Below are 14,716 nucleotides of genomic sequence, written 5' to 3'. Positions count from 1 at the left end.
CGGAACCATGACGGCCCAGCCAAGCATATTGAAGCCTCTGACCACAGCAAAACTGCCAGTGAATGGGTGTTCCATGGCGGTGGCCCCAGGGTGGTCCAACCACCCAATTCATAAGGTCAGACCGCTGGAGCGGCAGTGGCTGGACCGCCACCACTGCGAGTCTGGCAGTCTGAGGACTGCCAGACTCATAATCGGGCCTTTAGTGCAGATTGTTGGAGATTTCTCCAAATGCTTTGATTACAATAATAATAAATGCCTTGAATTGCTTTGTGGAGTTATAGTTTGAATATTGGTTTTATCATTGTTTGTTTAAAGTCTTTTATTATTTTATGTAGGGAGTAGTTGTTTGTTTTAATTACAATATGGTTTAGTAGTTCATAGTAAGTGCTACTCTGTTTGTTAGGTACCTAAGCTATGTGAGGAGTATATTAGAGTTTTTATATTCACCATCTATGGTGTGTATCTGAGTGAATGGTCTAGGGCACAGTTTGAATGTTCCATCTATCATCCATGATTGACATTAGCTTAGTCTTAAGTTATCTGCTGTATCAAATATAAAAATGTGCTTGTCATAATTAAGGTTATCATGTAGGAGGAAGGGTTCATCATTATGTGTGGTGGTTAAATGTTCAGCAATGTGGATGGCTTAGTATCTTTTAGGAGATGCAGGAATATCAATGGTGCCATTCTTATTTTATCTGTCCTGTGATGTGTTCAGGTACCTTAAGGGGTATATATTTTAGAATTTTAGTAGACGGATCTTAGGAACTAGTGCTTGCCTCTTTTAAATCTTGAACTACATGTCTTACTTCGATTTCGATGACATTTGTGGAGTGGTTGTGTTCGCTCCCATTAACAAAATAATTTGTCCTACCAGCCCTCCCATAACAAGCATAGAGTAGTAATTTGTTCAGTCCAAATTAACATTCTCGTTGCTTGTGCTTTCTTGGCTGTAAGTGTAGACCATGCACATGAGCAATTGTTTACTTTTATGTAATGTGATATATGTTGCTCTTTCTGCCAGTGTTTAAAAATGGTTTAATAATATAGTTAGATAAATTGTAATATTCTACGTTTGCTTTGCTAATGTACATAAAATATTACGACAATTGTTCTACATTTTATACTTACTTATGTGTTGTTGATTGTAACTGCGGTTCTTTTTTCAGTTTTCCATTAAAGGTGTTCTAATGTGGATTAGGTGGTTTGTTTGCGGTTGGGGGTAAACGTTGAATTAGCTCTATATAAAATGTTAGTTTTTGGGTAGTTTGTAGGGGATGAGGAATTTTATTTTTATTTTTTACATTTAATTGATGGTTAGAAGTGCTTTTATTTCACTTACTTATAGCAGGTATTTCTCCGGATGTTAGTTTGCTTAATTTTATTGGTGGTTCTGTAGGTTGTAGGTCATACTGTACATTTTCTGTAGTACCTGATGTTTGGTACAAATATAAAAACTGAGAGTTTAGGTAGTTATTTGTACTATAAAGGTTTACAAATAAGTTGCTTTCAACTATGTTAAGTTAAATGTTTTAGTTACTTGTGAAGGTAGTTGAATATTTTCTTTCAGTTTTCTTCTTTGGTTTTCTGTTGACAATCCAGCAGAGTGTTGTTGTCTTGCAGCTTTGGTGTTTTTGGTGTGGTGAATGTAAACAGTTCAGTTCTTTTTATATTGCATTGTTATTTACTTAAGCATTTGTATTGGTTAGTTTGCTTTATGGGTGCTTTTATGGTCAAGTTAGATTTTTTTACTATTTATTACCTTTTATGGTGGACTCTAATTAGTGGTTTTGTTTTAATTTTTAATATATATTTATGTTTTTTGTGTTCTTCTGTATATATTTTAATTTTATGAATGTTGACTATTTATATTATATTCATTGTATTCAGTATTTATAATTTGTTAATTGCTTTATTTATTGTAACATAGTTTAATTGTATCTTACTTGTTTGAGGCTTATCATAAGGATATATTTAAATAATGTAGTTAGACAATTTATTAATTTATGCTGAATTGAACTGTATTTGCTGTTTAAAGTAAAATACAGTGATTATAGTATTTTGTTATATTTTGCTAAATTTGTTAGGAAATCAGTATAGTAAATATTGTGTATTTCTGTACTTCTTTTTTTTACATTTTATAGAGTTACTTGGTTATTTTTACTTTTTATAGAGACATTTTTGTTCCCAATATTTATGTTGTTGATTATTAGTAGAAATAGATATTTTTAACTGCAATGTTTTGGTCATCGATATATGTGTTTATGTTAATTAAGTATAGGTTGGTGATTTTTTTCAAACAATATTTTCAGTGAATCAATATTCTTTTCCATGATATTATCTCACTGATCCAGACAAATGAGCACTCACATGTTGGTTTGAACATTTTATATGCGCTCTTTTTATTGCCATTTCAATACTATTTAAAAAAGGTTCCACTGTAAGAGATTCCTGGAGGTGTTTATTGATGCTCTCTTAACTCTCCAGGAATTACACAAGGTATCTCATTCATCACAATTCTCTTTATTGTTACTCATTTTGGTCAACAGTAGTTTTCCGATGTCAACTTCACTAAATTAAATTCCGTTTGTTTTATAAGGAAATCTAGGATTGTTGGATGCAGACTTACTGATACACCCTTTTGCAACAGTGACATTTACAAAACTTCATAGGATGAAAGATAATAAACAATCCCACTATTGTAATTAATATTGAGTGATAAAAACCCACAAGAAAGTCATGTTAAAAGTTTGTTGCAGTTTCACTGAATGGGGATGGCGTTTGTAACACCTCTAAGAGAAGGAGAAAATATCAAATAAAAGAAGTAAAGCAAATGCCAAAATACGAGTTTTAGAAGTCACAGTACGGCAAGGGTGTACGTCGAAGGGGAAATAGTGCACAGGACTGAGAATAGGTGGACATATGATAAGATGATGAAGAATAAAATATGCAGGGACTGAAGGTTTGCTGTCCATGGAATTCATACCTGGTCCACATTTGTTGCACCCACTCATTAATGGATTCAGGAAAGTGGTGAAACACTGGCTAATGTGCTAATGTGCTCAATTTCGCCTGCCTCTTAGGGAGCTGTTTTTTCAACTTTTGTTTTGACCACAATGTAGGTAGACCACTATAAGTGCGGTAACAATCAACACAAAGAATTTTAAAAGCATAACAGCTTGTTACTGTACTGTATTTTCTTGGAAACGTATTGTGTTATACTGTAAATCTGTGAACAGCTAGATTGAAGCTTTGCTAAAACATATGTTAATTTTCTGAAATGCAGTATGATACTTATTCTCAGACAGAAATCTTGTTTCTTTTTTATGTTTGCTTGTTTTTTCTGCTTTTGTTTATTATTTTGTAAGTCGTTTGAGACTGATACTTTGGTTCTCCAATTGCAGTTTAAACTCAGATAGCCCTGATATACATTGAAATCAGCTACATACAACCTTTCATGTATGAACTCATATTTAGTTCTTAACAAATATCTGTTCTTAGAGCTTATGATAATCAGTTTTCAAACTATTTTCAATTCCTAGTAATTTTCATGATTGTTTAAGTGAATGGCACCATGTATACCACTTCAGTCCATGGAACTTAATAGAGACTTTGTCAGGGGTGATTACGCTTTTGTAACACATCAACAAAATGGTTAGCTCTCGAAAATTGAGGAGTAAAAATTGGGCTCACTATGAGTAAAACATTTTTTTAAACTAAAATCCTCTTCCTAAGCAAGAGTAAAACGACTTTCATTTGTGTTCATTTAAGTGATGACAACATATCTTGCAACATTGTGAACTGAACTATGCCCTGAAAGAAAATGCAGTATTTCTCAATATTCAAGAGCTCATGCAATTTACTTGTCATTCTTATCTGTTGCAGTATATTCACTAAAGACTTCAAAGGTTCCTTAGAAACTTTTGTCAGTGTTTTTTCTTGCCAGGCGTTAGTATATCTGGCCAATACCAGGATAGTGCTAGAAAATAATATTCATTTCCTGAATCATGCAGCTAGATTGTTCTGTGGTGACTGTGCAGCTGAACATCATTACTGAATTTTAAGAGATTATTTTTCAAGAATTGATAAAAATTTAGGAACTTTTATTACTGTTTTTTTACTTTGTTACTTTTTACAAGGAGGAACATATGGAAGAAGGGAAAATTAGTTTAGGAATTTGTGGTAAAAGGTGGGGCATAGAAGTAAGAGCTGCCAGGAAGGACATTAGCGGTTCCACAAGTTCAGAAAGGCATGAAGACAAAATTGGAAAAAAACTGAAATCTCTAAAAAAGTGTTTACATTTATTGGTTAAAACAAATCTTTTATGTGAATAAGGGTTTTTTAGATAAATGTACTAGATGTTCCTTATGTTTAATAAAACACACTCACTTTATTGTTTTAAAATATTTTTTATTAAAGGTAACAAAGCCAAAAAGTGGTAAACCCATCTAACAACACATCATGCGAGCACACCTAAATAAGGTCACACTAGCATCTTGTGTTGTTCAGACAAAAGGTCACGATCAGAGGAAGCACTTTTTATATCATGACAGATCCATCTCTTGTATATCTGATTGTAAGAAATGAGTTTTGTTTGGCTTAACCCCTTCGCTGCTGGCCCGTTTCCGCCGCTGTACGGTAAACAAACGACCAGGGGCGGGCCATGACGAACCCCAGCCGTCATCAGCACACGAGCACCGTAGTGCATGACGGCTGGGGTTCGTCACCAGCATACAAGGGGTTAAATGCATAATAGGAGAGCTCTAAAGTGCACTAGTCTTCTTCTCTGCAAGGAATATATTAGTAGTGGGAACATTAAATCCCCAATATCTCTTTAGTGTATTCTAATAAATTACAGAGAATATTTTGTTTAGAAAATGATAAGCAAGGTTTGCTCATTATGTATTATAGGTCAACGTATCTGATTAACATCTTGTGATATTAAATATATATTTCACAATAATGTCAATGTAACAAGATGATGTTTGAACACTCAAACAAAACACTCATAATGTGTGTTTTGTTTTTCTGACACCACTAGATCATACCCTAAGTGCAACTGTTTTCCCAAATCTCTCTAAGCTATTAGGCTGTTTAGAATCCCCATTTTTTTAATGAATGTATCCCTATGCCATAAACCACCCACATACTTAAACACTCTAAAGTGCTAATCCTTTGCAAAAATAGTGCACATTACTGGCAGAATACGCTTGTATCTGCTTCAATCCTTGATACAGCAATGAATATGCAAGAGATGATTCCAGTAATTTTATCAACACTTTGAATTATCAATTGGTTAATTAGTAACCTTTCTGTTACTTTTCCTCCTGTTTTTACATCATGTCCTTATGTACTTTACTGTCCGTTGTAGGATTGTCCTAGTAATCTGATGGACCTGCATTTCATCCTAGTGTTCAAAGAGTAATATGTCTCTGCTTTCGGAGCTAGTTGAGTAGCACGAAGGACGAAAACCTACCAACAGTCTCCACTAGTTGTATGGTAAATAAAAGGTGCAAGACAATGCATTTAGAAGAAGACCCTGTTTGTCAAGTAAAAGAAACAAATGCAACAAGCTTTGATAACACAGAAAAAATCTAACACATTACAGAACACAATTGACACAGTAACAGAATCCCTTAATATTAAAAGATGTGCTGTATGGACCAAGGTCCTCTCAAGGCATGGAAAATCCTTCGCCTCTGTTCAACATTTTTTGGCATGTCCTCTTATTTCTAGTGTACTTGGCAATCCACTAGGCCTCTGGAGGCATGCCATGTGTTTGAGACAGACTGCAGAGTCTATGCTATGCTCAAGGGGCATACACAAAGTGTGCTCCCACTCATAGCCGAGGGTGGCAACTGCTCCCCACGATCCCGGCTATCAGGTGAATAACAGTTGATTGCAGTCTATTCTAGCCTCTGAGATGCAAACCTTTTACCTGTATCACTGGAGAGAAGAAGGTCTATCATCCTCTGTACTGTAAAATTCGACATATGTCTCATAATTTGGATCTTCCCACCAACCTGATGACCTGATGTGTGTGTAATATGTTCAAGTGTTTTCAAAGACTGGGGCTTTGTGATGGGTAGATATACTCCATGGAGGATACCAATGACTGCCCACACAAGATACAGGTTCTTTTTTAGACTGTTTTCATCCTTTACTACTGTGGATCTGGTAACCTGAATTACATTGTTCTTTGAGAATCTGCTACAAAGCTCTGTACCTCTGGTGGTCTGGGTGGGATCTATATTTGCTCTCCAGTCAGACCAGTTCTTTCTGTTACAGTATCTTCAGTAGCAGTGAAAATGTGGTTTAAGGCCTATTCTGTGTAGCCTGACAACAACAGCTTAAACCCTGCTGCACAGACATTCCAAAATCACCAGTTTCCTTTTGAGTGGCCACAGAGCAAGGAACTGCGCGATACCCTGGCCACATTTCTGAATGGGCACAAACGCTCTGCACAAGGGGATTATGGATTTCCCCATCTTGGACTTTGAGAGTGAATGGGTCTGCATGACAGTTTTAAACCGGAACTACTGAAAAAGTGGGTAGTACTATCCCCGGGAACATTTACCCTATTGATTAAGGAGTTCCCAGGAGTTTCCGTAACCCACAGACTGGTGAACCATGGAAAGCTGGACCCTCACCTGCCTCCACTGAACGTTTTCTGGATCTACAGAAGAGGACTAGACCTGCTGGCTGGGACCTTTGAGGATCTCTGTAAGACTGAACTTGCTTCCCCTTGTACCCGGGAAAAATAAATAGATTCCAAGGGATAGTTGTCTGGCCTTCTAAGTGGCTACAAAGACATAAAAACTGAAAGAGGCTTTTTCCTCCAATTCCCAGCAGACTAGTCACCATCGGAACTTGGAATGGCATTTTTATGTGGGCTCTGCCTGGCACCCTTAGAGTTTCTAGGTGTCCCCTGATGTCATGGGTGGTGTTGAAGTGTATTCCTGTGGTCCATGGACATCAGGGAAAACTTTGGAAACTTTAGATAACGTGTGCTTCAGCGTCAAGGGCACCTACTGTGAAAAATACATAACCTGCAGTTCCACTGCATCAGATTGAATTTCAGAGTCTTTCCCCATAAAAGCTCCAGCATCAGTGGAAAAACAAAAAAGCACCTATCTATTTTTGGACTTAGACCCCTTTTCAAGCAAAAAACCTCAAAAGCTCAAGAGTCATAGTGGGATGACCTGGCTCCAGGCATTCAACTAGGAGTTCCACAGTGCTGATTGTAATTTCGTATTTGCCCTGCAGGGAGACACATTTTTCTTCAAAACACACAACAAAGTCACTTTTTGAATTAGGACTTTGAAACTTTTTGAAACTTTTTTACTTTTAGTCTTTCACAGAGACCAAGTCACTTGGTGTAAACAACAAGGGCTCCACAGCAATCAGCCTCAAATTGTGCCTAGGTCACGGTCTACTGTGTACATAGACATTGCCGCTTTGAGATTTTTGGCTTAAATCTTTAAAAATTACTATTTCCATTTCCCTGTGCAAGCCTTTTAGGACATTTTAGTTGTATTTTACTCATAAAAGGTTTCTCTTTATTTTAAAATTGGTTGTGGAATTTTATTGAGTTTTCTGTGACTTTTTCTACTGCGTCTCCATTGCTTAAAAACCTTACACATTGCCTTTGATATTCGCTTGACTGCTTTGTTTCATGTTACATGGGGTTGAGCACAGATTTATTTTATTTGGTAGGTGTATCATCTAGCAGGTGGTGGCCATATCCTTTGAGGTGGACATTTGTCCACACCAAAGAACAATCCACTTTCCTACGGTTACAGAAGATTAATTTATACAGTTCATTGTTTAAAAAAAGACGTATTAGGTAATGAGAAAACTAGAAAGTGTGACATAAGGTAATTACTTTATTTACTGTACTATATGTATGGAAGCTTGTACTGAAAGAATTTTCCATTTATTTAATCTCACAGGAGTAAGTGTTTTTGCATTGCCTAGTTTGATAGTCTAAAAGACACTGTTAGCTAATCATGTAGCCTTGCATTAAAGTCAAATATCTAGCACTGATGCAATGTTGTGCATATGTGAGGGCTAACTGGTTCAGAAAGGGTCTAATGGGCATCCTGGTGTGGTGAACAGGTTGTGCTAATGAGATAGCAGTGGTATGCCATCTAGTTGGCTTTGGTGCTGTATTGTGCACATCTGTATGTTGGCAGTGCTAATAAACTCTGTTATGATAGAGCTAATTATAGATGTATCTGCTCATCACTGTGGCTGAGTTGAGTAGTACTTTGTCATAATGTACAATTTTTTAAGATGCGTTTTGCTTTCTGTAGTATTGGTGCGGTTCTGCTGAGATCGTGGTATTACTGAAAGCTCTGAGCAAATATTTCCTTCTGCATTAGCAAATTGTTAATTCCACAGGATCCTTGATCATTGCCATTTCATTTAAATGAGAACATGAGCATACTTGACGAGTAGAAAACGTGAGTATGTCTATTATGAGTTTATTCCGATGAACAGTATGGATTTCAGGTACTGTGTTTTTGGGCAATTTGCCTTGTCTGATAAGAAGAAAAATAAACATCCGTCAAATTCTTGGACATTTATAGACCAGTTTTGGCAGGGATTAAAGTAGTTTTAAAATAAATATGGATTTATGTGTATATGACTTCAGGTCATATTTTACCCTGTTCTTGTAGTCAGTTGGATTGTATTTTCTGTTAGATTTCCTACTTTTAGTGTCAACGTGTGTAATGTTCTGTGGTATATTTGTGGATTACACCGAGAATATATATATACAGACTTTTTACAGGTTGCAATTTACTTTAACTGTGCACACTCTGAGGATTGCAAAAACCCTACAGCCCTTTGCAAAAACCATGAACTGACTCACCTGTTGTAAAACCCCGAAAACACTCCATACAGTTTTGAGCTTATTGTAAGTTCCAGTTAAAACTCTGTGAATTTTACCTACATATGTATATTCAAACCTTTTCTTAAATCATTCTATCCACATACTTTTCCCAGGTACTGTTCCAGTATTTCTACTTTTATGCAACATGTTTTTATTTTATTGTTAGTTCTGTAGAAGCAAGAAAGGTGCTTGGAGTCTTCAATGGAGTATAAAAATGTTTCTTCAAATTGAAAGCTTTATCATATTTGCCGCCTCTCATGGTTCATGCTGCCATTCAGGGTTACATTTTCTGCATGTGCATAATAATCTCATGAACCTTCTTCTTGTGCCTCGGCAGGGTTGGGCAATGTATATTAATACTTACAGCAAAATTGCAGGTGAATTTAACTGTGATGTGTTAGTTTTGCAACACTTCTGGACTGCGCACATCATAACTAGTGGAATTTTTTAATGTGTCCCATAAGATGTTTTTTCTCTCGGAAGCTCGTTCCACATTCCAAACATGGATAAGGCATTTCTCCTGAATGTATTCTTTGATGAATAGTAAGACTTCCCTTCTGTGTAAAGCTCTTTTCACATTCATCACATTGGTAAGGTTTTTCCCCTGTATGTTTTGTTTGATGCCGAACTAGGTGGGTCTTACAAGTGAAAGCTTTACCACATTCAGTACACTGATAAGACCGAGGACCTGTTCTCGTCCTCTGGTACTTTATAAGATTGATCTTCCTATTACTTTTGTGAGATTCCAGATTTCTTTTAAACTTTAATGCTTTACTGTAACCGCTTTCACCTTGAGTGTTGATCTTTTCTCTATGATTCTCACTCATTTCTGAAAATAGTGGGCTGCTGGAGTATGTTCCTTTTTGCGAAATTTCGAATACCATAACTTTCCCTTTTTCCAACAAAGCTTTGCCTGGTGCCTTTGTTTCAACACGATTCATAGAGTCTTCTCTGCTCACATTCTCGAGCATGAGATCATTGCCTTATGGAGAAAAATTAGATTGCCTTTGTTAGATCTTTGGATATTTTAAAACAAGCCTTCACATATTTTACAACACCACTTCTCTTATTATTCCTCAGTACACTTAATGCAAGTATAAACATTTTTTGTCACTTTTCCAGAGCAATAAATAAATAAATTGTTTATAAATAGGAAGCAGTATTAAAAAAGGTTGAAACACTACAACACTGGACAAACAAGTGAATATTCCCAGTAGAAAATGAAATAGACTCAGTTAAAAGGCAGAAGCAACATTATAAAATATTTACAAAGCATAATGTATATAGTAGTTATGCAGATGAGCAGAGTGTAAGATGTTATTTATTACCATTATTGAGTGTATTAGATTGTGTTTGTTGATACTCTTTAATGCCATATATAAGTTAACATTTGGTACGCCATTTTCTTCTTCAGGCGCCATTTCATGTACTATTCAAAACTAATCCTGATCGATTCCGAGAAATGCTCCTTGCTAAGTTTCGTTTCTGCAACAAAGAACTGTTTGTGCCAGTGCATAGCTTTCTCTCAGTAAAAGCCCTCTCCCACCTGTCTGGCAGTTTGATCGCAACCCAGGGAGGAACGGTCTTAAAAGTGCTCTGAGCTATGCAAGATACGAGAATAGAAATCTTTGTTTTCTATCTGATTTTTGTCTTGTCTTTTCGCTGTTTGCCCACATCTGTTAGGAAAATTCCACTATGGGTGTGTAATTAATCAATTGTGCAATGCATATAACATGCCTTTATGCTTACCTGTTCCTCACTTCCTTCTGTAGTACTCTCTCGAAGACTGTGCAGACGGAGAGTTCATCATAAATGATTATTGGTGAATATTCTCCACTGTTTCTCTGACATTTAGGGCCTCATTATGATTGCGGTTTTTCCGCATCCTCCGGGCCGGCGGAAGCCACCGCCGGCCCGGAGGATGCGGAAACACCGCAGCGGACCCACCAAAGACCCACCGCCACATTAGGATGGCTGGTGGGTCCTGGTTTCCGTCTGCAGCTTTTCCGCCGCGGTTGGCTTACAACCGCGGCGGAAAAGCTCTAATATGGTGGCGGTGTCTCTCAGACACCGCCAGCAATATTAGGATGGGCTTTGAAACATGCTTTTACGCGGCGGGTTTTCCGCCGTGGAAAAGCATGTGGAACTTCACTGCAAGGGGACCGTTGCGGGCCCCCTGGGTAAAGGGGGGGTGAGGGGTGCACATGGGGGGTACCTATGGTACCCCCCTGCATTTGTATGCAAAGATCGGCAGGCACCGCACGGTGCCTGCCACTTTCTGCATACAAATGCAATGTATGCATTTTTACCATTGCGGCGGGTGCAGGTTGAAGCCGCACCCGCCGCAATGTTAAAAATAGAGGATGTGACCGCCAGGGTGGCGGTCACATCCTAATCTGCATGGAGAGACCACCGCTGCCCCTGCGGACGGTCCCTACTACTCAGGGGTGGTGGACGGACGCAGGTCCGTCCCCCATCCTAATGAGGGCCTAAGTATGGAAGGCTGAGAGGTGGTCAGTGGTGACCTGGGTGGCCCTAGTTGGGTCACTTCCTGCAGGTGTGGGGAGGGACTCACAAAAGACAAAGCCTTGAGTAGTTCATGATGCCCGCCTCTCCCTCAGCATTGGAAAAAAATAGCATACTATACTCTGTGCGTTTGTATATACGGCTTATGCCGTGGCAGTTTCACGTATATATATATTTTTTAACAACTTTATTTTGAATTTTGTTGGGGATAAGGACACACACTGACATCGCTGTCCCTTACAATATAGATAATTTTTTTTTAAATATGTTTTTATTTTTGCTTTAAAATATAAACAAACAGAGTAATACAGTTACGCGCAATATGAGCCAAAGTCCACGGATAACAGTGATACAATACGATTGAGCAATGTCAGACATTGCATACCTTGACAAATAGTGAAAATAAAGTGTTAATTGTGAAGCATATCAAACTTCCCTCAGCTGGCTTGGGACTGTACAGCTGTCGAGCCAGGGGGTACCCCAAAAATAACTTCTGCTGACCCCTGCCAATAATGTGCTCTTTACCATGCCCATATCTTGGTAAATATTTGGGGGCATCCCCTGCTGCGGTAAGTCACCTTTTCTGCGACCATGTATATGTCCATCACCAACTCCATTTGTGTACTGTAGGGGTTTCCGGCACTCCCCAGTGCTTCGCCACATCTCTTTTGGCTACCATTAAACCAAGAGTGCTATAGAGGAGCTTAGAGCGTGGAATATCAGTGTCATTTGGGATCCCCAGTAATATCTACCTTGGTTGAAGCGGAAGTGGCACCTTTAGAATGTCAGATCTCCTGATTTATACTCTCCAATAGATTTGTATATGGGAGCATTCCCAGAGCGTGTGCATAAATGATCATACAGCCTCTACACATCACAAGCCATTCAGTAAAGGCACCCTCCCCATTGATAGTAGTCTAAGGCGGTCGTAATACACTTGGTGGTCTGTACGATTTGTATCCGGAGCCCTCTCCTTACGAATCGCACCCGTCCGTCCGAGTCGCGTAGTACGATCCGTATTCCGTGAATCCGTCTGAATCGTCGTGATCCGTACGTATTGCAATGCTAAAACCGTGAACCGTATGACTCGTACACATGCCGTATGCTCCGTACACATGCCGTACGACCCGACAAGTACGATCCGGACCGGGGTATGAGGATGCGATTCGTACGGTCCACATCAGGTAAGGGAGAGTCGTACGGAAAAGCACACAAACACATACACACCGTACGGTCCATACACCCCATGTACGATGGGTGTACGAGCCGTACCCCATGTACAATGGGTGTACGAGCCGTACCCCATGTACGATGGGTGTACCAGCCGTACCCCATGTACGATGGGTGTACCAGCCGTACCCCATGTACGATGGGTACACCCATCGCACATGGGGTATTGGCTCGAACACCCCATGATCGCAGGGGTACGCACCGTACCCCTGCGATCATGCGGGTATGCACCATACCCGGGGTGGCTGTTCCGTACCTGTTTCGGCGCGAACTCTGCTTTTACGGCTGTTTTCAGCTCCCGTAGAAAAAGGGTTGTACGGTGCATACCGACACCTATCGTACTTGCTGGGTCGTAAAAAACAGCCGCGAACCGTACAGATGTCGCGTACAGCGAGTTCCGAGGGAGAATCGTACGGAGATTAGAGTCGTACGGTCTCTGTACGACTCGTACGGAGTACGGCTCCTGGTACGCATCGTACTTCGTCGTACGTACGTGGGACGTTGCAGGGTACGATTCGTACGGGAAAAATGCTCCGAACGGCTATTCGGAGCGGTTTTTCCGGAATCGGAATCGGCCCCTTGATGTCATATTTTAAATAGTATCAAACGTAGGCGCAACTTGATGCCAAACCAACGTGGGTGCAGCAACGGCACCTCCCAATCAATCTTGCTCCGTCCATCACCACCCCCTTATGTACCGCTTTGTTTGCCATAAGTTGGCAGGGTATGCTCAGACGTGAGTCCCTTGCTCACTTTGCCACTGGATTCAAGCAAGCCTGGCTGAAGAAGGCGGTAATGCCAGAAACCAGTCCTAGGAAGCTTGTTTCCGGTCCAGGGAAGGCATGGCTTGGCAGTTCGGGCTGGACTGTTCCCATGAGGCACAGGGTCAGACTGATTTGCATATGGCCATGTCTGAACTGGGGTGGCAGAGTGGGCTAAAGAACAGTGATGGATTAAACCCAGATCTGTTTACTGGGTGTGAGTGTTTGATTGGTTCAGATGCTCCGTCCATCACCACCCCCTTTTGTACCGCTTTTTTTGTGACAAAGGCAGAACTAGTCAGTGTCTAGCGTATGTAGAATCCCGTATGCATAACATAGGTTACCAACAACTGTTTGAAAACCCGGATGGCCCTCTCACTATCAGTGTGGTATCAGAGTGGTACCTTATCTGAATGTGAACCCTGATAGGTGTGTCCCAAGTCAAGGGTACCTGACAAGCCTGATGGGGCAGTGGGAGCACACTCTGCTGTATCATTTTAGGGAAAGAACGGTCAAGTGTCCCATTTGGTTATCAAGCAAACTTAGATTCCCGCCCCTGTCTGTGGAACAGGAGGTCGAATCAATCAATGTACATTTTTTTTTTGTTCTGCGATTTTTATTTACTGTATACTAAAATCATTTTATTACCATTAATCGAGAGACATTGTATTACAGATTTTAGAGTAGCTTACGATATCTTGCTCCAGTTGAATAATGAGGATTGTATTTTTCATGTCAGACTGTTTTTGAAAACTGCAGTGAGTACCCGACAAATAATGACTGCCTTTTAGTGGTCAGTTTTAGAGGTATTAAAATATGGAGATAGCACTAATTTGACTAATTTAGAATGGATATGATCTAGACTACAAATCTGTTTTAATCATTTTAACTATTTTATGTATGTATTTTCTTGCCCTTCTTCATCCCTACCCTCTCTCCCCCCTTCTCCTCTCCCTTACCTCAACCCTCCATTCCTACACCATTCCTTTCACACCTAGCCTAAACTACCCCCCTTATATACCCTGACCACTGAGTTTACCTCTGTTGCTGTATAAAACTTGTAAATTCCTCTGCCACTTTAGTTGGCAATTAATGCTTCTGTTACTTATTTACCAGTACAAACTATATTTTTTAAGTGTTCTCTATATTGATCTTGTCTGAATTCTGCATTTTTTACTGTATTTATTCACTATTCTATGTGCATTTATTCTAATAAATTGTACTGTATTATCTTCAAACTTATATAAAGTGCTCTGATACCCATGGGTGGAGCCAGCACTATATAAAACCTTTCAAAAAAATT

The 14,716-nt window shown here is 39.3% G+C and overlaps 1 protein-coding gene across 3 annotated transcripts in view; it reads right to left on the bottom strand.

Annotated features, from left to right (window-relative positions):
* Positions 1 to 4,389: 4,389 nt before the first annotated feature.
* Positions 4,390 to 14,716, bottom strand: part of LOC147708584 (uncharacterized) — a 111,678-nt gene continuing 101,351 nt past the window's right edge. For all 3 annotated transcript variants that reach the window (XM_086927257.1, XM_086927258.1, XM_086927256.1), the window contains 2 exons: positions 4,736 to 9,878; positions 4,390 to 4,598 (listed from right to left, as the gene is read on the bottom strand). In XM_086927257.1, the coding sequence (XP_086783383.1) occupies positions 9,331 to 9,878 (548 nt within the window). In that variant the 3' untranslated portion in view covers positions 4,390 to 4,598; positions 4,736 to 9,330. The remainder of the gene's footprint in view (positions 4,599 to 4,735; positions 9,879 to 14,716) is intronic.

This window comes from Lissotriton vulgaris, chromosome 6 (assembly GCF_964263255.1).
Source record: "Lissotriton vulgaris chromosome 6, aLisVul1.2, whole genome shotgun sequence".
NCBI classification, from domain to species: Eukaryota; Metazoa; Chordata; class Amphibia; order Caudata; family Salamandridae; genus Lissotriton; species Lissotriton vulgaris.
Note: the sequence above shows the minus strand (reverse complement) of the source record. Positions and strands in the feature narration are given on the sequence as shown.